At 40.6% G+C, this 23,713-nt stretch overlaps 2 protein-coding genes across 5 annotated transcripts in view; one reads left to right on the forward strand and one right to left on the reverse strand.

The window, feature by feature from the left end:
• The window catches only part of adap2 (ArfGAP with dual PH domains 2), a 338,187-nt gene that overhangs the window by 89,871 nt on the left and 224,603 nt on the right, over positions 1-23,713 (reverse strand). The gene's annotated exons all lie outside the window — the stretch shown is intronic.
• Positions 1-23,713, forward strand: part of rhot1a (ras homolog family member T1a) — a 75,064-nt gene that overhangs the window by 21,426 nt on the left and 29,925 nt on the right. For all 4 annotated transcript variants that reach the window (XM_078529060.1, XM_078529063.1, XM_078529064.1 and 1 more), the window contains exons 4-15: positions 5,298-5,341; positions 8,121-8,174; positions 8,330-8,382; positions 8,624-8,732; positions 11,285-11,386; positions 11,954-12,052; positions 14,339-14,447; positions 17,382-17,502; positions 19,601-19,685; positions 20,841-20,986; positions 21,094-21,194; positions 22,728-22,858. In XM_078529060.1, the coding sequence (XP_078385186.1) occupies positions 5,298-5,341; positions 8,121-8,174; positions 8,330-8,382; positions 8,624-8,732; positions 11,285-11,386; positions 11,954-12,052; positions 14,339-14,447; positions 17,382-17,502; positions 19,601-19,685; positions 20,841-20,986; positions 21,094-21,194; positions 22,728-22,858 (1,154 nt within the window). The remainder of the gene's footprint in view (positions 1-5,297; positions 5,342-8,120; positions 8,175-8,329; positions 8,383-8,623; positions 8,733-11,284; positions 11,387-11,953; positions 12,053-14,338; positions 14,448-17,381; positions 17,503-19,600; positions 19,686-20,840; positions 20,987-21,093; positions 21,195-22,727; positions 22,859-23,713) is intronic.

The following is a 23,713-nucleotide window of genomic DNA, read 5'->3' on the forward strand; positions in this document are numbered from 1 at the left end:
GACCACATCTGGAGTATTGTATACAGTACTGGTCTCCTTTTTCAAAGAAAGATAGATGTAAGTGCATTAGCAGTTCAGAGAAGGTTTATGAGACTAATACCAGGAATGGGCGGGTTGTCTTATGAGGAAAGGCTTATATCCACTGGAATTTAAAAGTGTAAGAGGTGACTTAATTGAAACCTTTAAGATCCTGAACAGTCTTGACAGGGTGGATGTGGAGAGGATGTTTCCTCTTGTGGGAGAATCTAGAACTAGGGGTCACTGTTTTAAAAATAAGGGGTTGCTCATTTAAGACATAGATGAGAAGAATTTTTGAGTTTTGAGAGTCTTTGGAACTCTCTTCCTCATAAGGCGGTGGAAGCAAAGCAGAGCTAGATAGATTCTTGATTAACAAGGGGTGAAAGGTTATCGGGGACAGGCAGGAATGTGGGGTTGAGCTTACATTCAGATCAGCCGTGATCTTATTGAATGGCGGAGCAGGCTGAAGAGGCCGAGTGGCTTACTCCTCCTAGTTCGTATATTCTTATGTATTGGGAAGAGTGAAATCATTGTTTTTGGTTCCCGCTCCAAACTCCATTCCCCAGCTCCCGGTTTCATCCCTGGCAACTGTCTGAGACTAAACCAAACTGTTAACAACTTGGTTATATTTGTCCTGTGGTGAACTTTTGACCACATTCATGCCCCTCACAAAGACCACTTATTTCCATCTCCTGTAATATGTCTCCTGACGTCCCCCCGCCTCAGCTCATCTGCTACTGGAAACCTCATTCATTCCTTTGCAGGGATGAGAAATTCCCACTAAATAGTGAATTCATGACATGGGTTTTGGAAATCTACCATCAGCAGCTTCCTTTTGGACCTGAAATACTAGCTTTAAAAAAAAAAAATCACAACTAAGTTTCACTGACAATTGCTGCCAGTTGGAACTGCTGCTTCCATCCTTCAGTCAACTTTGTGGTTTTTCTGGCAGGCTTTTAAAAAAACATTGGAACCTCAAAGCTGCCCAAAGGTTGGAAACAGCAGCTCCATGCTACAGGAACAGTCAGTGAAAATTACAGTTTGGATTTTTTCTTTTAAAGCCAACCAACCACAAAGTTGCCCAAAGGTCTTTCCTGCTCTCAGCGACTGGCCGTTTTTTAAAAAAATTGTAACTGTCAGCTAAACTGACAGTCACTGAGAACAGGATTGGTAACAGTGTAGTGATTGGAGGAGCAGCTGGTGTGGAAAGACAGGGCTGCTCCTCCAACACAGGTTATCTCGCTCCCATGCTGGATATATGGTAGTTCGCCCTTTTGTTCTTGTATTTCTGGTGACTTACTTGCCAAGCTGGTTTTCCAGTGGTTCTACTTTGTTCTGTCTGTTCCCCTCTCCTTCATGCCAATTGGTCTGTAAAAGACATAAGAAATAAGAACAAGAGTAGACCATTCAGCCCATCGAGCCTGCTCCACCATTCAAAAAGATCATGGCTGATGGTCTTGTGTTTCGATTTCCGCATTCACATCTAACCTCGATAATCGGAAATCTATCTACCTCTGCCTTAAAAATATTCAATGACCCCGCTTCCACCACCACCTGACGCAGAGAGTTCCAAAGTCACACAACCCTCAGAGAAAAAATTTCCCCCCATCTCTGTCCTAAAAGGGCGACCCCTAAATTTTAAAACAGTGTCCCCTAGTTCTGGACTCACCCACAAGAGGAAACATCCTTTCAACATCTTCCTTGTCAAGGCCATTCAGGATCTTGTATACTTCAATCAAGTCACCCTTCACTCTTGTAAACTCCAGTGGAAACAAGCCCAGCCTGCCCAACCTTTCCTCATAAAACAACCCACTCATTCCAGGTATCAATCTAGCAAACCTCCTTTGAACCACCTCCAATGCATTTAGATCCTTCCTTTAAATAAGGAGATCAAAACTACACATAGTGTTTGAGAAGTGGTCTAACCAGTACCCTGTATAACTGAAGCATAACATCCTTACTTTTATGTTCAATCCTTCTCATAATAAAGGATAGGATTCCATTAGCTGCCTTAATTACTTGCTGTACCTGCATACTAACTTTTTGTGACTCGTGTATTAGAACACCTAGATCCCTCTTCTCCTCAGAACTATGCAGCTGTTCTCCATTTGAGTAATACCCTGCTTTTTTGTTCTTCATGCCAAAGTGAACAACTTCACATTTTCCCATATTATACTCCATCTGCCAGTTCTTTGCCCAATCACTCAACCTATCTATATACATCTGCAACCTCCATGTCCTCTTCACAACATACTTTCCTACCTATCTTTGTGTCATCTGCAAATTTAGCTACCATGTCTTCATTCCCCTCGTCTAAGTCATTGATGTAAATCGCAAAAGGTTGAGGGCCCAATACAGACCCCTGTGGGACTCCATTCGTCACATCCTGCCAATCAGAAAAAGACCCGTTAATGCATACTCTGCTTTCTGCCAGCCAGCCAATCTTCTTTCCATGCTAATATGTTACTGTGTGCTTTTATTTTCTATAATAATCTTTGATGTGGCATCTTATCAAATGCCTTCTGGAAATCCAAGTACAGATGTCAACAAGCTCCCCTTTATCCACTGCGCATGTTACTCCTTCAAACAACTGCAAAAAATTGGTTAAACATGGTTTTCCTTTCACAAAATTATGCTGACTGTCCCTGATTAATCCCTGCCTCTCCAAGTGTAGATTAATTCTGTCCCTCAGAATTCTTCCAGTGGTATCCCCACCACTGAGGTTAGACTGACTGGCCTGTAGTTCCCTGCTTTATCCCTTCCTCCCTTCTTGAATAACGGTACCACATTGGCTGTCCTCCAGTCCTCTGGTACCTCTCCTGTGGCCAGAGAGGTATTGAAAATTATTGCCAGCGCCCCTGCTATCTCCTCCCTTGCCTCACTCAACAGCCTGGGATACGTTTCATTCCGGCCTGGAGATTTATCTACTTTTATGCCTGCAAGACCACTTAGAACCTCCTCCTTTTCTATGCTAATTTCTTTAATTATATCACAGTCCTTCTGCCTGATTTCCATACCCATGTCGTCCCTTTCACAAAATATTCATTTAGAACCCTACCTACGTCTTCCGGCTCCACACACACATTACCACTATGGTCCTTAATGGGCCCTACTCTTTCCCTAGTTATCCTCTTACTCTTAATGTACTTGTAAAATAACTTGGGATTTTCCTATATTTTACCTGCCAATGTTTTTTCATGCTCCCTTTTTGCTCTCCTAATTTCCTTTTTAAGTTTTCCCCCCTACTCATTCTATATCTCCTAGGGCTTCCGCTGTTTTGAGCCCTTGGCATCTGCCATAAGCCTTGCTTTTTCTCTTCATCCAATCCTGTATATCCCTCGACATCCAGGGTTCCCTGGATTTGTTGGTCCCACCCTTTGTCTTTATTGGAATATATTGGCCCTGTACTTTCTCTATTTCCTTCTTGAATGAGTCCCACTGCTATGACGCAGATTTACCTAAAAGCAGCTGCTCCCAGTCCACTCTGGCCAAATCATATCTGATCTTATTAAAATCAGCCTTCCCCCAATTTAGAACTCTGATTTCTGGCCCATCCTTGTCCTTTTCCACGACAGCTTTGAATCTAATGGAGTTATGATCACTATCTGCAAAATGCTCCCCCATTGATACCTCTACCACTTGCCCGGCTTCATTCCCTAAAATTGAGTCCAGGACCGCCCCTCCCTTGTAGGACCTTCCAAGTACTGGCTTAAAAAGCTCTCCTGGATGCATTTTAAGAATTCCTCCCCCTCGAAACCTATCACACTATGACTAACCCAGTTAATGTTGGGGAAGTTGAAATCCCCCACTATTATTACCGTATTAATTTTACACTTCTGAAATTTGCCTATATATCTGCTCTTCTATTTCTATCTGACTGTTTGGGGGCCTATGGTACACTCCCAGCAATGTGATTGCTCCTTTTTTGTTTTTCAGTTCTACCCCTATGCCTTCATTTGAGAAGCCTTCTAAGATGTCATCCCTCCTTACTGCTGTAATTGATTACTTGATCAATATTGCGATACCCCCTCCTCTTTTACCTCCTTCCCCGTCTCACCTGAAGACTCTATGTCCTGGAATATTGAACTGCCAATCCTGCCCCTCTCAACCATGTCTCTGTGACAGCAATAACATCATACTTCCATGCGTTAATTTGTGCCTTCAACAACAACTTCTTATTGTGTCCACGGACAGTCTATACATGGCCCAGCCAGAACTGGGCACACTTTTGCGCCTTGTTGTTGAATTCGGCAAGATCTGCAACAGTGCAGGGTTCCTCTAGCGATAGACATTGCAGGAGATGTTGCATAGTCTGTGGCTCAGTTCCACATACACAAGTTGTCAGGCAGGTTGTATATCCCCATTTGCTTAGTGACACATTTGAACGACCCACACCAGCCCTAAGTCTGTTAAGGCCCTTCCAGGTTGCCCAGTTGCAATTAGCTCCTGGGGGAAGGCTTTCATCCGGTAGAATTTCCATCGCTGGGAGTTGTTCGAGATTGGCAAGCTGGTCTTTCCACAAGGTGATGCGGGCTTCAGATGGGGTTGATTGTAATGGAACAACACTGTTCATGAAGCTCTTGACTTTAGGCAGCTGGGTATAGGTGTATGACCATGTAGAGGGTGCCTCTCATCTGATGTTTGACGGAGTCGCTCTTTCTTGCTGGCTACCGTTCTTCTTATATCAGGCCCTCGACTCATCTGCCTTATTCGTCAGACTCCTTGCATTAAAATAAATACCATCCAACCTTGCCGAACTCCCTTGTGCCTTAACTGGCCTGTAATTTCTATGCCTTCCAGACTCACTTGCTCTTCTAATTTTGGATGCCATGGGAAATTAGGGATGGGCAATAAATGCTGGCCTCGTCAGCGACGCCCACATACCATGAAAGAATTTTTTTTAAATTTAAAGAAATAAACATTAACATAAGTGTCATAGGCATAATGCAGTATATCCATCTTATGATGGATCTATTACATTGGTGATGCTTGCTGTAAGTAAACCTAATCATTGCTTTTAACCTTAATAAATTTAACAATACTTTTTAGTTTTTATTGGAGAATTTGTTCAAAATTTTCTGGGTTTTTCCCCCAGGATGTGATCAGTAATTTTAAATGTAAAATACCTCCTTTTGTGTGATTTCTTCCAATTTTTACTCATTTCTGAAATGTGAACGTTTCCAGGCACCTACTGAAATCCTTATAAATAAGATAAATGCCTTTCACAGACTAATGGTAATTCTATAGTCTTTAGTCTAACAGTCTTTTCTCACCAACAGAAGCAGAACAGACAGAGGAACAACTTCACAATGAAATTTCCAAGGTGAGCCTGAAATTAGTTTGTGCAGAAGACCACCTGTAGAATCCAGTAATTGTCATACTTTCTGATTTGATTTGAAAAACCCTCATTCAGAGGTTTCCTTGTGCCTTTTTTAGCAAACACATTCAGTAGGGAAGAAGGTTTGTTACAGATTTCAACTTATTTCAGGAGTTATCTCAATTATTTGATTCATTATTATGAAGATGGGAAATGTTAAATAATTAAAGCTTAGGAGCAAACACATTAACGTGCCAATTCACACTTTGCCGTGATGTGAAGCAAAAGGCAAAATTAATACTAGTCTACTTGGGGGGGAAAAAAAACAAATGTACACAAACTTTGAAGTTTTCAGGTCTACCCTCTGAGTATAATTTTTTTGTCTCTTCATTCATGGGATATGAGTATCACTGACAAGGCCAGCATATATTATCCATACCTAATTGTCTTTGGTGATAGTGAGCCCCCACCTTAAACTGCTGCTATCAGTGTGGTGAAGGTACTCCCGCAGTGCTGATAGGAAGGAAGTTCAGGATTTTGACAAAGCAACGATGAAGGAACGGTGATATATTTCCAAATCAAGTGTGTGATGTGGAAGGGAACTTGCAGGTTGTGGTGTTCTCGTGCCTGTTGCCCTTATTCTTCTAGGTGGTAGAAGTTGCGCATTTGGTATGTGCTGCTAAAGAAGCTTTGACAGTTGCTGCAGTGCATCTTATAGCCACATTGCGCCAGTGGTGGAGGCAATGGATGTTTAAGGTTGTAGATAGGTGCCGATCAAGCACTTTGTTTTGTCCTGGATGGAGTTGAGGTTCGCTAGTAATGTTGGAGCTGCATTAATCCAGGCAAGTGGAGAGTACGCCATCACACTCTTCACTGTGCCTTGCAGATGGTGCAAAGGCTTTGGGGAGTCAGGAAGGAGGGTCACTCATCACAGAGTACCCAGCCTCTGACCTTCTTTAGCCACGATATTTGTGGCTGGTCCAGCTAAGCTTGTGGGCGGTGGTGACCCACCTCCCAGCCCAGGATGTTGATTTGTGGAAGACTTGATATAATACCATTGAATGTTAAGGAGAGATGGTTACATTCTCTCGTTGGAGATGGTCATTGTCCTGTCATTTATGTTGTTTGCCACTTTTCAGTCCAAGCCTGGATGCAAATCTTACTACATTTGGGCACAGACTGCTTCATTATCTGTGCAGTTGCAAATGGAGCTGAACACTGCAATCATCCGTAAACATCCTCACACCTAATCTAATTCTAGAAGGAAGATTGTGCTAGAGCAGCTCAAGATGTTTGGGTCTAAGACAGTGCACTGAGGGACTTGTTCTGTGATGTCTTGGGGCTGAGGTCATTGGTCTCCAGTAGCAGCAGCAGCAACAACAGCCACCTTCCTTTCTGCTCAGCATGACTATAGCCAGTGGAGAATTCGCCCTCCCACCGATCCCCATTGATTTTTATTTTTTTACAAGGTCTCCTTGGTACCTCACTTGATTAAGTGCTGCCTCGATGTCAGGAGCAATCACTCTCTCCTCACCCCTGGAATTCACCTCTCTTGTCCATGTTTGGACATTCTGTAATGAGATCTGAAGCGAGTGTTCATCATTGTGGTTAGCAGAAGAAAGTGTTAGCTGTTGTGTTGTGAAAATGTCTAATTTCATGATTCATATGTTTTAGGGGTAAAACTTTCAGGTTAGGGATTGAAGTTTTAAGTATAAGATAATGCAAGCACCAATTTTGAGAAGTTGGTAAACAGACCTCGAGTAATTGCAATTCAAAGGCTGGCCAGTGTTTAATTAATAAGGTCGGAGTTGGATGTATGGAAATATTCAACAATGGGCTATCTTTGAGTTCCTTGACAAGAGATGAGATGAGATGTCCACAGTTTCTTCGTAAGGGGTTTAAATTATTCATGTGGGTCCCAAATCAAAGAGAGGTTTGAAAGCAAAGGGTAAACAAGGGAAGATATTAAAGTATCCATATACTTTTCAGATCAAAGGACAGGTTAGGGAATCGTAGTTAATTAGATAAGTCATTTTCTAGGATATCCCAGGTGTGCCTCATTCCATGGGGATAGGTTGCAGGAAACTTTTTGTTTTGGGTTTATCTGTGTGATTTTTTTCACAGAAAACAGTTTATGTCTGGAATTGGAACAACTTGGAAATAGGCAGAGAAGCTGCCAGAAGCTTAGACTAGAAGCAAAACGGCTGTCAGAAATGAGGGTTTTTTTCTGATTTTGGAGTCACTGAGCAAGAAAACAATGAGGCCTGTGCCTCAGCTGGGGTGTCCACAATGGTGAGGTGCTGAGGAAAGTTGGAGGGTCACCTGGCAGAATGCTCGTGGAAGGACTCTAAATATCTCATACTTGGAGAATAGCAGGAACACCGAGGAGAATCAAAATGAATTCCTGAGAGCTGTGGCACACCTTGTTCATGAAATACGGTGTTAAGTTAGTAGTACTTGCATTGTTTAATTCCTGTGCAGTAAACGTTGTGTTTAAAATGTGAAACCTTGTGGCCTAATTCTTTCAGTTAATAACTGGGAGTTTGAATTTCTTTTTAAAAGTTAATGGTCTCCCTTGAGATCATAACAGCAGTCAGCAAGGGAACTACAATTACCTTAACAATCCAAACTCAGTTTACTGTTTCTGAGGTGCATCAGTAAACTGTTGTTATAAACTGTATCCTTTGGTGTCATGGTAGTGATTTATATGTTTAAAAACAAGTTGACCCATACTGGTGCAAGCTGATTTAAGCCTACCTGATTTGTTTTATGCTTTCTGTTGCAGGCTAATGTAATTTGTATAGTGTATGCTGTCAACAGCAGAAGTTCCATTGAAAAGGTGGGTGTAATTCAAATGATACATGAATCTCAAATATCACATTGAAGAAGTATTGTAATACATCAATTCACACATAACCTGTCAGTCAGATTTGCTTGGTTACTGGCTAAATTTGCACCCGAGTTGCAACAAAATTAAATGTTTGCCTATTGCAGGTAACGAGTCGATGGATTCCTCTAATAAATGACAGGTCTGATAAGGATAGCAGGTACTGTGAAACTAGTTAAGTACAGCAATTTGTTTTCTAAGGCTGATAAGTAAAATGGTTAAAGATAGTTATTGCTATTTAACTTGTATGCAGTTTGCTGGCAAAATATTATCTTGCTATCTGTCTTCCATTTATTAAAATTCAGCTAGAATTGCTGTAGAGAATCAAAATTTGTTTTTATCAGCTGTTAATCAGGCGTGTGAATCAAAATTAATTCCTATAAATATATACTTTTTTCCAGAATGCCCCTTATACTGGTGGGAAACAAATCTGATCTTGTAGAACATAGTAGCATGGAAGCTATTCTTCCCATAATGAATCAGTACACTGAGATAGAGACCTGTGTTGAGGTAAGTCATGCTTTCAGAAGCACACTTGATTGATTTACAATGTTGAGTTGCAGCTGTACACAGAGGGGTATTTAATTGGTTTTACTATGTCAAGTTAAACAGGTAACCAAAACTCTGGTCAACTGAATTACTATGCAAGTCTCTCTTTCTCCTTCCCTGCCCTGGCTGACGATGTTTCCAAGTTTATGATTGAAGGGTTCATGGGAAAAGGGAATTGCTGCTGCAAGTGAACACTATTCCAACGCCTGTCCCAATGTCAGTGCTTCTTTTATCGTAGGTGTAATGTTAGAATCTAATGGATAAATTTTTGTTTCAATGTCTGTCTGTCTGAATCTTTTATAATTTCATGCCATGCCTGCTTTGCAGATTTAGACAAAAAGCGTTCTTTTACCCCAGGGAACAAATAATTAATGCATTTAAAAAAATCAAGTTAGAACTAAAATTTTCAAACTGTTTGATTTACTAGTGTATTTTGGAGTGGGCTGTTCATATCTTATTATTGCTGTCAGCTTTCACCAGTATTTCATTCTTTAGCTTACATCACTGAAGTTATGGAAAATCTCACCTCCAGCCTGTGTTGTGCAAAAGATGGAAGCTTTTAATCCTCTTGCTTATCCACTTAGGTGGTTCTTGATATGAGATGCTTGTGACCATGTCACTTGTTAGTATGAGGCCTTGCTGGTATCAATGTCTTAATTGCTTCACCACCATGGATTGCAGTGGTCAGGAAGGTGGCCTACCACCACCTTCTCATGGGCCACTAAAGATGTGCAATAAATACCTGCCTTGCCAGCAACATCCAAAAGTCCCAAATAATTTAAAAATAACTAATCATTCAGTTCACCCTAGTACAGCTTGTTTACATTGTCATTTTAACTTCATATAACCTTTAAATATATTTAGGTAACAATCATAACTTGTTTGCCATAAATAAGCAGTCTGAAAGCATTAATAGAATGGCTTTAAAGAACAACAAGAGAGAATCTAACCATTGCCCCATGACATTCAATGGCATTACCATTGCTGAATTCCCCCACTGTCAACATCCTTGGGGTTACCATTGACCAGAAACTGAACTGGACTGGCCATATAAATACTGTGGCTATAAGAGGCTAGGGACCCTGTGGCGAGTAACTCACCACCTGACTCCCCAAAGCCTGTCCACCATCAAAGCACAAGTCAGGAGTGTGGTAGAATTGCCTGGTTGAGTGCAACTCCAACAACACTCAAGAAGCTTGACACCGTCCAAGGCAAAGCAGCCTGCTTGATTGGCACCCCATGCACAAACATTAATTCCCCCCACCACTGACACACAGTGGCACCAGTATGTACCATCTACGAGATGCATTGCAGAAACTCACCAAGGCTCCTTAGGCAGCACCCTCAAAACCCACGACTGCTACCATCTAGAAGGACAAGGGTAGCAGACACATGGGAACACCATCACCTGGAAGTTCCCCTCTAAGCCACTCACCATCCTGACTTGGAAATATATCGCCGTTTCTTCACTGTTGCTGGGTCAAAATCCTGGAACTCCCTCCTTAACAACACTGGGCAGGATTTTACCTGTGGGTCCGCTCGGCGATGCGTAAAATGACATGGGAAGACGTCGGGCAAAACTCCCGACGTCACCCCGTCCCATTTAAACTTTCAGGAAGGCAGGGGCGCAGCAAAGTCAGCTGCGTGCCCACCGACCTGTCAATGGCCAATTGAGGCCATTGACAGATCAATTAAAGTACTTAGTGGACCTGCCTGTCCAACCTTAAGGTTGGCGGGCAGGCCAGGAGCCCCGGCAGCAACTAGAAAAAACATGAAACCTCATCCAACGGTGGGATGAGGTTTCATGTAGGGTTTTAAAAATTTTAATAAACTTGATGTGGAAATTATGAACATGTCCCAACTCATGTGACATTGTCACTCGAGGGGACATGTAAGGGAAATTTTATTTTTCTATTTTTGTCTTTTTTACATTTAGAGCCAATCTCCCTGAGGCTGCACTTAACCTCAGGGAGATGAGTGCGCTCTTTCGTGCGCATGCGCGAAAGAGCGCACTCTCAATTTTAGGGCTCCCCCCGCCCTCACAGGGAGTGCATAGCGCTTCCCTGCGGACGTCACACTGGGCCGGCCCTAATTGGCCTGCCCACGTAAAATGGTGGTGCGGCCCGCGATTGGGTCAGCTCCGCCCGCCCGACGAACGGAAAATTCAGCCCTGTGGGTGTACCTACACCACATGGACTGTAGCGGTTCAAGAAGGCAGCTCACTACCACCTTCAGGGGTAATTAGGGATGGGCAATAAATACTGCCTAGCCAGCGATGCCCACATCCCATAAATGAATAAAAAAAACTTCAGGTTTTATTTTAAACTGCATCTGATGCAATCAAATACTATTGATATTTTCTTGCAAAGAAAAAAGCAACCATCTTTATTGTCTTCATTAAGAATTCTTTTGTAAAAATGTCCTCGTATTGAGCCTTGTATTTACTGTTGCCATTGAATTATTGTTAAACTGTTCAAAATATGAATATTAGTGTTTTTTTTTAAATTTTGTAGTGCTCAGCAAAAAACCTGAAGAATATCTCTGAGCTATTTTACTATGCACAGAAAGCTGTTCTGCACCCAACAGGCCCGCTGTACTGCCCAGAAGAGAAAGAGGTAAAGGTCCTGAGTAAAGTGCCTGTTCTTCCAATGTGCTAGTATCTTAACCCTCCCACATTGTGTCTCTATTTGCATTGTCTTGAGCATACATCATTCCTTGAACAATTTTGTGCAGATAACCTGTTCTCTTGAGTCTGTCAGGGCCACTCTTGAGTCATCTGTTTAATAAGTGCACCAAAGCAGCTAAAGTATAACAATGGCTATATTTTAAAAAGGTTTAGTAGATTGTCAAAAGCACTTTCTCCTAACATGTAAGTTGCTGTATAAATGCAAGTCTTTTTAAAGTTTTCTCCCAGTCCCTTTTGACCTGATCTTGACTTTCACTTTCCAGCTCTTTAGAGAATGGAAAGTTGTGAAAAAAGACTTGAGAATGAATCTGGAGCCTGGCATTCTGATGAGCCTTACTAGAGCCCTGGGTCTACTTTCACAATTAAAGCCTAAATCTTGAATAATTTTGTCATGAACGTTTATACATTTTTGGTTTGCTTTTTAATCTGAGTAGTTAAGTAGGAGAGGCTGCAAGCTGTGGGACCTAACTTGATTAACTTGTTTGTATATTTGCAGATGAAACCTGCCTGTGTCAAAGCCCTTACTCGCATTTTTAAGATATCAGACCAGGACAATGATGGGATTCTCAATGATGCAGAACTCAACTTTTTCCAGGTAGAAACCTAGTGCGTGCATACACCTCAAAATAACAGTGCTTTCTAGTATTTGAAAATATTTCTAGTTAGAATGGCCAGTTATATGGATTCATTAAGGGAAGGTCATAGCTGACTAACTTTATTTAATTTTTTGAGGAGTTGAGAAGGAGGGTAGCACATTTGATATAGTTTACGTAGATTTCAACAAGGATTTTGATAAGGACCCACATGGTAGACTGGTCAGAAAGTTAAAAGCTCATGGGGTCCAAGGGAAAATGGCCAGCTGGATCCAAAAGTGGCTCAGTGGCAGGAAGCAAAGGGTTATGGTCGATTTTTGTTACTGGAAGGCTGTTTCTAGTGGGGTTCCTCAGGGCTCAGCACTGAGTCCTTACTGCACATGGTATATAGTCTTTACGACTACATGAGGGCAAAATGACTCCCCTATTCTACCACTCCAGGTCTGACCATAACAGGGGTTTTCTTTGTAAATTGATAAGGATGAAGGTATTAACTCAATGTCTATGCTTAACCTTTAATGTGTTGATTTCAAAGAAACCAATCTGGCAGGCATTATTGAGTTTAAAACACAAAAGGGGTTAGTTTTTTTATTGAGTTAAAAACCCACCTAGGTAAAGATATAAAAATATTTTAAAAGGTAAACCCACGTCTCACCATCATAACACAACAGCAGCACGCGCGCATGCAAAATTATAATGGGATGTTACTTTCTGGCCAAATTAAAATTCAATGCTGAAAGGCAAAAAAAAGTAGAGTTTACTGTTTGAATCCTTCGCTGGTATCTGTGGCTGAAACCCAATTTTGCCACATTGGTCTTGAAAATTTAGTGGAGTTGAAGCCCATGTAAACTGTGATTTCTGGAGACAGTCTCTTTTTAAACACCATCTGTCGTCTTCAGAAGTCAATGATTTTTGCTCCTGATCCTTTAGTTTGAAAATACATTATCTCTGTGCTAGATTTCAAACTGTAATAGAGATGGGGTCTTGAACTTGGGAGAGAGATTGTTATTGCTGCATTGCCAGCTTTCTTCCAGATTCCTGCGTAGCTTGCATGTGGCAATAAAACACATTCAGAAATGGTCATTCTAGTCACATGACCCCTCTCTCCATAATGATTTCAGAAGGCAGTTGATCAGCTCACATCTGGACAGACTGTGGCTATTATTTTATGGCCAAGGTAATTAGGCCCTGTAATGTAAAAGTCATTAATTCCTGAATGATCCATCCTTCATCTTGATGACACCTTCCATATCCCTGGAGATTGTGTCTCCGCTTGAGAGGTGGCTTTATACAGATGCAAATGCTGAAGTCCAGCCCAGTTTCAGTAAATCTTTTGAAGTAGTTCTTGGCCTCAGCTGTTATGAAACTCCATAGGAGGTTGTTTCAATATGTCTTTATTGGAACCTTCCAGAAACTGGTCAACTTGAAATATCAGGTGTCAGGTGACTCGTGGCAGCCATCTTAAGTCAGTGCCTTTGCTTGCTTTTTAGAAGTCCTTTTAAGCAGTTCACTATATGTTTGATCAGCTGATGAATTAAAGATTAATATCACGCATGCACAAGTCACAACCTTGTGACAATATTAATCATTTACACTTGCATGTAGGGGACATGATTAAGAATGTTAAGATGTTATGAAAATTGGTTTTGTGGTTGATAGTGAGGAAAAAAACTGTAGACTGCGAGAAGGTACCAATGGACTGGTCAAGTGGGCAGAAAATTGACAATCCCAGGTTGGCCAAGTGGCTAATTCACCATAAATCGTGGATTGAAGAATGTAATAGGAAGAGTTTGTGGGGTTCTGGACCACCTTACTAAACTGTTAGAGACCACCCCTTGAATTTTAATTTTATACAGCTCGGTGTCTTCAGTTTGAGGCTGTATTAACATATATTGAAGGCCCTTTGCGTCGGTGTGCTGTCAGTCACTAACATGAGTTATCCTGCCATCATTCTTTCAATACATTAAAGGGCCCAAAATCCAGAATCCTGACCGTATCCTAGACCTAGTGAATCTCATGCTGCATTAGACCTTCCCTTGCAATCTTCACGTTTCGCTATGGAGGTTGCTGTTTTCTGGTCATTGTGGGGCCTAAATTGAAGAAAAGGTAAGTAGGAAGGATGATAAATATGAGTAGTAGATGGAGGTCATGGGTCTTCATTTGAATGCCAATAGCCTGGGTATTGTGAAATTGTCGTTTCAAACTCCTGCTGTTAATCATCACCCAGCTGATCCAGTTAGTGGGCTTGCTCCCCAGTATGTAAATTTTATTACCTTTATTTCATTTAGAGAACCTGCTTTAACACCCCATTGGCACCTCAAGCTCTAGAAGATGTGAAGAATGTAGTACGGAAGAACATGAGTGATGGTGTCGCTGATAATGGGCTGACGTTGAAAGGTAAACCTTTACATTAGTAAAATGTTCAGTGGTTCTTGGAAAATTGTTGTTTCCTCCCCCAGTAAGTGTAATTCCCTTCAGAAAGCAAACTGGTTTGCCCAAGTCTAGTATTGCCTTGTACGACAGTATACCTTCCAATCCATGGCAGATAGCTGCATGCCAAAACTGGGACACCAGAATGTTTTATTTATGGGAAAGTGGCCAGGGTGAGCATTTACTGGTATAGCCACAAGAGGGGAGTGTGTTTTACCAAATGGGGAAATGTGAAAAAGCTTAGCCTTTCTTTAAATTTAGAGGTTTGTAAATATGTTTGAGGCTGCAACTAGTTTTTGGGATTTGAATGACTGATAGCCACTTGACCTTCATTGTAACTTCTCTGGATAATGTAATCACAACTGTCTCTTCCAAAGTTATTTGGAATTCAGTTTTAATTCCTGCCAGTGTGAGCATTTACTGGTATAGCCACAAGAGGGGAGTGTGTTCTCATGTACGTATTTGTAAATTGTCTCCAGTAAATGCATATACTAACTTTACTATTAGAATTCTCTTTTGACTGACAGCACTTTGTTTAATTCAACTTTAAATTTTACTGAGTATAAGACCATCTATTCTCTTTTCCTTTCCCCTGTTGTTGCTGAGCTGGCACTACCTGGAGCTACTAGGGCAACAGTGATCTGCTCCTAGGCTTTGGTATATGTGATCACAAGAATCATTTCAGCACAAAAGGAGGCTATTCAGCCCATCATGCCTGCACCGGCTCTCCAAATGCGCAATTCACCTAATGCTAATCCCCTGCCTCCTCCCTGTAATCCTGCACATTCTTCCTTTTCAGGTAACAGCCTAATTCCCTTTTGAATATCTCGATTGAACCTGCTTCCACCACACTATCTGATTGTGCATTCTAGACTTATATCACTGGCTGAGTGAAAAAGTTTTTCCTCATGTTGCTTTTGCTTCTTTTGCCAGTTACTTTAACCCTGTGCCCCTTGTTCTCGATCCTTTTATGAGTGGGAACAGTTGCCCCTTATCTACTCTGTCCAGAACCCTCATGATTTTGAATATCTCTATCAAATCTCCTCTTGGCACTGTCTCCAAGGAAAACAGTCCCAACCTCTTCAATCTATCTTCCTAACTGAAGCTCCACGTCCCTGGAACCATTCTCGTGATTTTTTTTCTGCACTCTAACCAATGCATTCACATTTTTCCTAAAGTGCGGCACCCAGAACAGGATATAAAAGCTAGCTGAGGCCAAACTAGTGTCTTCTACAAGTTCAGCATAACCTGCTTGCCCTTGTACTCTGTGATGTTTTCTATCTCCTTCTGTGTTTGATGCCTTGTCCGCTGTAGCAGCTGGTGCAGTTTATAGAGTACATGTCTGTTTTAGATGCCATAAACATGCCCAGGTATGGGTTTCAGACCTGTGGTTTGTTGTATTTCTAACAGAGGGCGGGGGGAAGAAAACAAAGGGCACCTTGTGACTGAAGATGTGAGCTCACAATTGCAAATGGAGTAGTTCACGCTTTGTTTGTTACGAACTCCCTTTAGTGTAATTTCATATAAGAAAATGTGTAAAATAGCCATAATATGGTATTAATAGGAACACTTCCACAGGAGGACACAACTACCTCTGAGATTGAGGTATCCTTTGCATCTTCCATGGTGCTTAATTCCCAATGAAATGGAGATTTCTTTTTCTTTGATTATTATTGGTTAATTAGCAAAGTACTGAAGGAACAGAATTACTTGCATTATTGTATTCATTTAATTAATGCAGCAATTGAAAATGATCTTTGCTTTGAATGTTTGCTTAGGAAGGCACCACCCAGAAAGACACACATTAGTACCTTCAATCAGTAATATCAGAACAAACTGGCCAGGCTGAAACATGTATTAGGAAGCAATTCATGATTCAACCGTGTCCTCTTGAGCAATAAGGAACATGGGGCTGTAGAGTGTGTCACAATTCTGCTGTGCCAGATCAGGGGAAAGCAGTGTTGCAAAGTAAAAGATAAATCTAGTACTAAATAACACGGGACTAAGAAGCTAATAATAGTTAGCTTGCTCTTCACCTTATACCACACATTGAGACTCTGTCAATTATAACCTGTTTGATTTGTTTTTTTAAAAAGTTTCCATATTTATGTAAAATTATGCTTTTTATTTTTCCATTTTCTGCTCTCCCCTACTTCTTGAATGCGCCCTGACTGCTCGATGGGTTACAGTTCCTTTGCAACCCTGCCACAATAATAATTCTTAATTTTTGAGCCCAGATACCATGTAGACATGCTGTTCAATAGTGGGAGGGCATCACCACTAAGGCCTAATCTACAAACATAATTCCTATAAGTGTCATCAAAGGTCTATGATTAGCAGTGAAAACTGTGGCTCATTTTTTCTCTCCTTGATCCAGGGAATAAAGTCATAGCATATATGCCTCTCAAATTGGAATGAATTGCTGTGAAGTGCATATGCTCATGAAGACAAATACTGTGGCCACTTTACTATTTATAATTTTTATTGTAGCTGTATTTGATGAGGCAGAAAGACAGTTAATCTGTTAGTGATAATGTTAGTGGTAATGCTTGAGAGTAGAATATTGGCCAGGGCACCAGGAGAATCCTGTTCTTCAAATAGTGCCATGGGCTGTTTTTCAGGGTAATCAGATTCAGTTTAAAGTCTCATCCAAAGATTGACACCTTCGACAATGCAGCACTCTGTCAGTACTGCACTGATGTGTCAGCCTAGATTATACACATAGCTTGATAGTGTCACTAAAACTCAATCTCCTCACTTACCAGAAGGGGTTGGTTTGTTGCTGGAGCTGAATTGATGGAGGTTTCCATTTCCAGACCCATCTGCTGTAAATAGATAATTTTAGAGAATTCTTGAGAAGAGGCTAATTTCTCATGTTGATTGTTCTGTTTTATGTTGCAGGTTTTTTATTTTTGCATACCTTATTTATACAAAGAGGAAGACATGAAACTACGTGGACAGTTTTGCGTCGGTTTGGATATGATGATGACCTGGAGCTCACACACGAATATCTGTTCCCGATGTAGGTATTGGACATAAGTATTCCTCTATGGCACTTAAAGATAGTGATTTGTAAATTCTGCATTTTGTGAGAGATCTGGGGAGAGCAGTGTTGTAAAGTAAAGTTAAATCTAGTGCTAAGTAATACAGGGGACCGAGAAGCGAACAAAATAGTTAGCTTTGTTCTCCATCTTATACCAAGCGGCAAGGGAGATATTCTAAAATTACTCAGAGTGAACTACCCTCTTGCCTTCAGTTTCTGGGTCTGCAGTAATAACTGCTTTATGCTGCAGCTATAAGAAAGAAAAGTAATAAGTTGAATCAAAAGTTAAAATACAAAAGTTTACTTGAAAATATGTTTTGGACCTGAAGAATAAATTATGCATTTTGTCACTATTATTTTTAAACCTTGTATTTAAATACCATCTTGTCTGTTTATTTTTCAAACATCTCAAAGCACTTCATCTGCAATGAATTACTTTGATTTGTAGTGACTGCAGTTATTTTATGCAGAGTAAAATGTTTTTCTTAAATTTTACCTCTGTTTTTAAGTTGTTCAGTCTTCAGTGAAAAGTATCCATTGCACACAGCACCCCCACCCCCTGCCCTTCCCACAAAAAAAAATGTTTCTTTGTAAACCCTAATGGATTAGATGTTAAGTAGATATTCAAAATCTAGGCCATGTGTGAAATTTGTTCTCTTGAGTATCTTAGAATGTTTTATAACATTTAGGTTGATGCAGCCTCTTGCTCCACCCACTTAGAATTTGCATAGCAGCAGTTCCAATAGCGTAACTGGCTGGAGTTTCTCAGTGAATCTGATATCTTTGATACTCCTGTTTCTTTTAAAAAAAACTGAACTTGCAAGTCTGGTATAGGAACATACAAAGTTGATGGACAGGAAAAGACCAGCTGACCCCACACATCATGATGGTGGAACAATCATGACTAAACACTTCATCCCTCCTACCTACCCTGCAACCATGTAACTTTTGTACTTTTTTTTAACTTCTATTTTGTTTGAACATGAAGAACCGATGAATTTAGCCCCAAGCTTTGAAGGTCATTTGGCTATGAACTGTCAAGAGTGTGAGGGAACTAACTTCTCAAAGCCAGCTCCCCTAATAAAGCATTTTAAGTATAGAAGTCTGTTTTGAATGCGTCAGTTCAGACATTTGATTTGCAATTCTTTTTAATAGTTACAATCTAAATTGGAAGTTGTGCCATATTGTATGATTTTGACCTCTGTACATTTAATGGTGTAATTTATTTCTGTAGATAACCAAAATACCGACTATCCAAAAAATAGTTTTGGTTAACATTCACAGTATGTAATCTGATGGCAGTACTGGGTGCACAGGAATACAATGGGCTGCAACTGAGGGAAACCAGGTTAGATATGGTCCTTTACTTATTCAGTGTGCCTGTGTTCCTCAATTGTTCATTGCCCCCAACCCGGTTGATAGCTAAAATTGGTTGCTGGGTGCGATTCAATTTCAGCTGGATGCATTGAAATACAATACTTGAAATTGTGGGTTACCTTATGCTGGTTTCAGCCAGAACCATTTTTTATTTAGTTGGGAGGGGAGAATAGGTTTTAAAAGATGTAACTTTGGAAACAGGTTTTGCATTGTTACAAGGTGCTAAAGCATGGAAAGTTTTAGGTTTCCCACCCATGCTTTTCAAACTGATGGATTGGAGAGACAGTGGGATGGAGCAAAAGTCAACATGGAAATGTTGTCTTTTTTTGCCCTATCTGGAATGGAAAGGGCCAATAGCAATCAGATGCTGGGGATCGAATAATAATTGATTTAAATAAATTCTTTATTACTCACTCCCCTGAGAAAGAAACCAAAGAAAAGCAGCCGGATTGATTTATAGGTACTATCTGATCCTTTAAATTAAGCACAATCTTGCTGCTACTCTCAGCTCAGCTTTTAAAAATCATGATGAAAGTTGAGGGTCTTTAGTCACATTGTTCAGTGTCACATATTTGCAGTAATGGAATATTGGATTTGCTTTGCAGCTCTGAAGGAACATTTATAAGGTAATTTGCCTGTTACATAGTACGACTTCATTGTGATCAGAAGACTGATTTTATTTTTCCGCTCCTATTCACAGATTAAAAATTCCTCCAGACTGCACAACTGAACTGAATCACCATGCATACCTATTTCTACAAAGTATCTTTGACAAACATGACTTGGTGAGCTGAATCTGCAGACATTTGGCAATTGATAAAGTGTGAATTTTCCTGATTTTGGTTTCTCTTTGCTTCTACAGCTTTTAATGTACTCAGTTGTGCCTTTGTCCCCAGTAAAATCCTTACTTTTTCCTTCCTCACCCTTCCTCTCACATGTCTGCTTGAGCATAGGCTTTTTCATTCATCTGCTGCTCCTTGGTGACCATCAAAAGGAGCTTGGCATCAGGTTCCCCACATACACTGGTGCTGCACAGTTCTATCTCTCCTCCACCTTTGTTAATTCTTTCCACCCCCACTTTGTCAGTCTGCTTGCCCAAAATCCAATTTTGGATGGCTCACAGTTGCCTTTAGTTAAACATTGGGAGTATCAAAGCTATTGACATTATCCCCTGTTACAAAAGCCATTCCCTCGCTATTAACTCAATCCCCCTTCTTGGCCACTGTCTTAGACAGAAGCAGACTCTTCATGCCTTGGCATCCTTATTACTGAGCTTTTAGCTCTGTAACCCCTTTATTACAGAGACCACCTATTTCTGCTTCCATAGCAACACTTGTCCCCATCAATGCTTGTCCTCACCCCTGCTCAGCTCATTAACTTCTAAAACCCTCCTCTGTACTCTTTTTGTCATCTGGCTGACGTTCCACCCTACACAAACTTGTGCTCATCCAAACTGTGCAGATGGATACAATCCCACATCATATCCCATATATCCATCAGTCCTGTGCTCACAAGCATACATTGATCTGCATTTTAAAATTCCCATCCTCGTTCACATTCTTTCTTGGCCCCATCCCTCCCTTTCTCTGTAACTGCCTTCATTCTGACAAACTTCCAAGAATTCTGTGCTTCTCCAACTCTGATCTTTTATATCAAATCCATTCCCTTTTCCCCTGCAGTGACAGTTATACCTTTAGCTGTCTTGGCCCCCAAGTTCTTTAATCCCCTCCCTTGAATTCTCTAACACTGTCTTCCTTAAGACCTTGCTTTAAGTCTACCTCTTCAGCCCAGCTTTTAATTATCTCTTCCAGTTCCTCCTTTGGCTCAGTGTTAATTCTGTTTGATTATGCACCTCTAAACACCTTGGGATGAAATAATCTTGAAGGCACTGTATAAATGCTAAATTGTTGTTTAACTTGATTCTTCTTGGTTGCTTTTAGGACCGGGATTGTGCATTGTCACCTGATGAACTAAAAGACCTATTCAAAGTGTTTCCTTACATGCCTTGGGGTCCAGATGTCAACAATACTGTTTGTACCAATGACAAGGGATGGGTCACTTATCAGGGTTATATTTGTCAATGGACGTGAGTAATTTTCCTTTGTGGTTTTCAAACAATGTTTTCTATTTATCTGCTTTCTGTTTAAAATCGTCAAGCTTTTTGAACAGCTGAATATTTGTGTTTTAAATCAGGCTGACCACATACCTTGATGTTCAGCGGTGTTTAGAATATTTAGGTTACCTAGGATACTCCATTCTAAGGGAACAGGAGTCTCAGGCAGCTGCTGTCATTGGTAAGCAGTGAACTTTTATTGACCTTTTATGGGGAGACGATGTGCATTTGACCTGAAACTCCAGATTGCTCCTTTTAGCCAAGTACCAAAGTCCCAACATTAATAGAACAGTCCATAATGAGGAAGGAAAAAAGCAACAAACCTATCCCACTCGTGAACACATCTTGAGTTTAGCTGAGACCAAAATGAACTATATGACATATTGCACGTCAAGGAACAATTATAAAGGTACTTACTACGTCCATTTTTTATCTGAATAATTCATACAGACCTTGAAGACCAGTTTAAACCACTTTGCTCCTCCAGTGAGTTTATCAAGTTATTAGTTGTGCCATACAGACCAAGAATCTCCAACATTCAATCTTCGGTCTTTGATGAGTTAGCTGATCTGAGCTGGGTGGCAGGATTCTTCAGCTGGTGTCCATAACAATTAAAAGCTAACAATGAGGTAATGGCTTTCAGTGGAGTAGCTTTAAGTAGAAAATTGGTGTAGGGGAAAGGTTGTTTGTAAAAAAAAAAATGCCATTCGAAATGTATGAAATAGCATTACATTGCATTTCAGCACAGAAACTGGCCATTAGGCCCCGCAGGTGCGTGCAAGTGCTTATACTTCGCATGAGGTTCTGCGCACCATTCTTCATCTGACCCCATCAACATATTCTTCTATTCTTTTCTCCCTTGTGTTTATATAGCATTCCCATAAATGCCTCTGTATTATTCACCTCAACCACTCCTTGTATTAGCAAGTTCCACATTCTCACTGGAAAAACTCAGCAGGTCTGGCAGCATCTGTGGAAAGGAGCACAGTTAACGTTTCGAGTCCGCATGACTCTTCAACAGTTCAAGTCATGCAGACTCGAAACGTTAACTGTGCTCCTTTCCACAGATGCTGCCAGACCTGCTGAGTTTTTCCAGGTATTTTTGTTTTTGTTTTCGATTTCCAGCATCCGCAGTTTTTTGCTTTTATCCACATTCTCACTGCTCTCTAGATAAAGTAAGTTTCTCTCAAATTCCCTATTGGATTCATGAGTGACTGATATTTATGGCCCCTAGCTTTTGGCTACACCCTGCAAGTGGAAACGTCATCTCTACACCTGCCCCTCAGCCTTCTATTTTCTACAGAAAAGAATCCCAACCTGTTCAATTTATCCTGATAGATACAACCCCTCAATTATGAAATCTTCTCTAATGTCTCAATGTCATTTTTATGATTTGGAGACCAAAGCACTTTGCTGTACTCACAAGAGTATCTAGAAATGCTCTATCTAGAAATTAACCCCAGTTCTTGGTTTGCTTTTTTATGGCCTTACTACTTCCAGTGATTGATGTATAGCCCTCTTATCCCTCTGCTCCTCTATGCCATTTAGACACTTATTTTCCAAGGAATATTTGGCCTCCATATTCTACCTCCTGAACTGAAAACTTAATACAACATTAGTGGGACATCTATATTCAGTGCAAAAGAAACTGGAATTGCATTTACTTTTGTGTGTCTGATAAATGATTCATTAACCATGCTTTATGCTCCTTCAGTAACAAGAGATAAAAAACTAGATCTGCAGAAAAAACAAACACAAAGAAATGTGTTTCAGTGCAATGTTATTGGCATGAAAGATTGTGGCAAGAGTGGAATTCTGCAAGGCTTTCTGGGCCGAAACTTAATGGTAAGTACCTAAGATTTTTAAAAATGTTGCATCGCTCTCATTGTTTAGTTCTTTAATGCACGCTGGTCCTGAAACTCATTTATTGAACTATCGCCTAGTTTACTGTGTCGTACCGAATTGGAATAAAGTATTGTGTTCTACTGGTTATTACAGACAACACTATAAAACTACTCCGTGGAATTAAATGTTCATATAAAATTACTCCTGCTTTTCTGTAACATTGTAATGTGCTTGCCTCATGGGTCATTTTACCAGTAAATTTGGTGGTGCACAGATATAGATTTTATGAAAGTGTGAAGATTTCTGTGCTTTTCTATATTGAGAAAGGGATAAACTATTTGTGACGTTTTGGTGTGTTGAGAAGGGTAACTGTAAATGCATGTACACTGAATGGGGGGGGTCTTAAATATAGGTTTTCTACGGATTGGATCTACATTTTTTTCTCTTATTAACATAAGCTCTGCTCTTACAACTTCTAGTAGAATGTTAAATGAAGATTGAATCTCCTCTTTACTTCCTTGCCTCTCCCCCCTAATATTTTTAATCATAATTTGTGCTTTCTGTGATGAAAAAGGTGTGAACCATTGTGGGGGGCAGGAGGAATGGTGAGGGAGATTTTTCCCCCATGAAGCCGGGCATAACATGAGTTATAAGATTCCTGTACCCTGCCCCAATCTATTCTTCAGAAAAACACAACTGTGACATTTATATTTCCTACATCATTCATGTTATACAAGCCTACAAATTAGGAGCAGGAGTAGGCCACTCTGCCTCTTGCACACGTTCCACCATTTAATAAGATCATGGCTGATCTGATTGTAACCTCCTGCCTACCCCTATCTATTGATCTGAGAA

Source organism: Cetorhinus maximus, chromosome 24 (assembly GCF_964194155.1).
Source record: "Cetorhinus maximus chromosome 24, sCetMax3.hap1.1, whole genome shotgun sequence".
In the NCBI taxonomy this organism is placed as follows: Eukaryota; Metazoa; Chordata; class Chondrichthyes; order Lamniformes; family Cetorhinidae; genus Cetorhinus; species Cetorhinus maximus.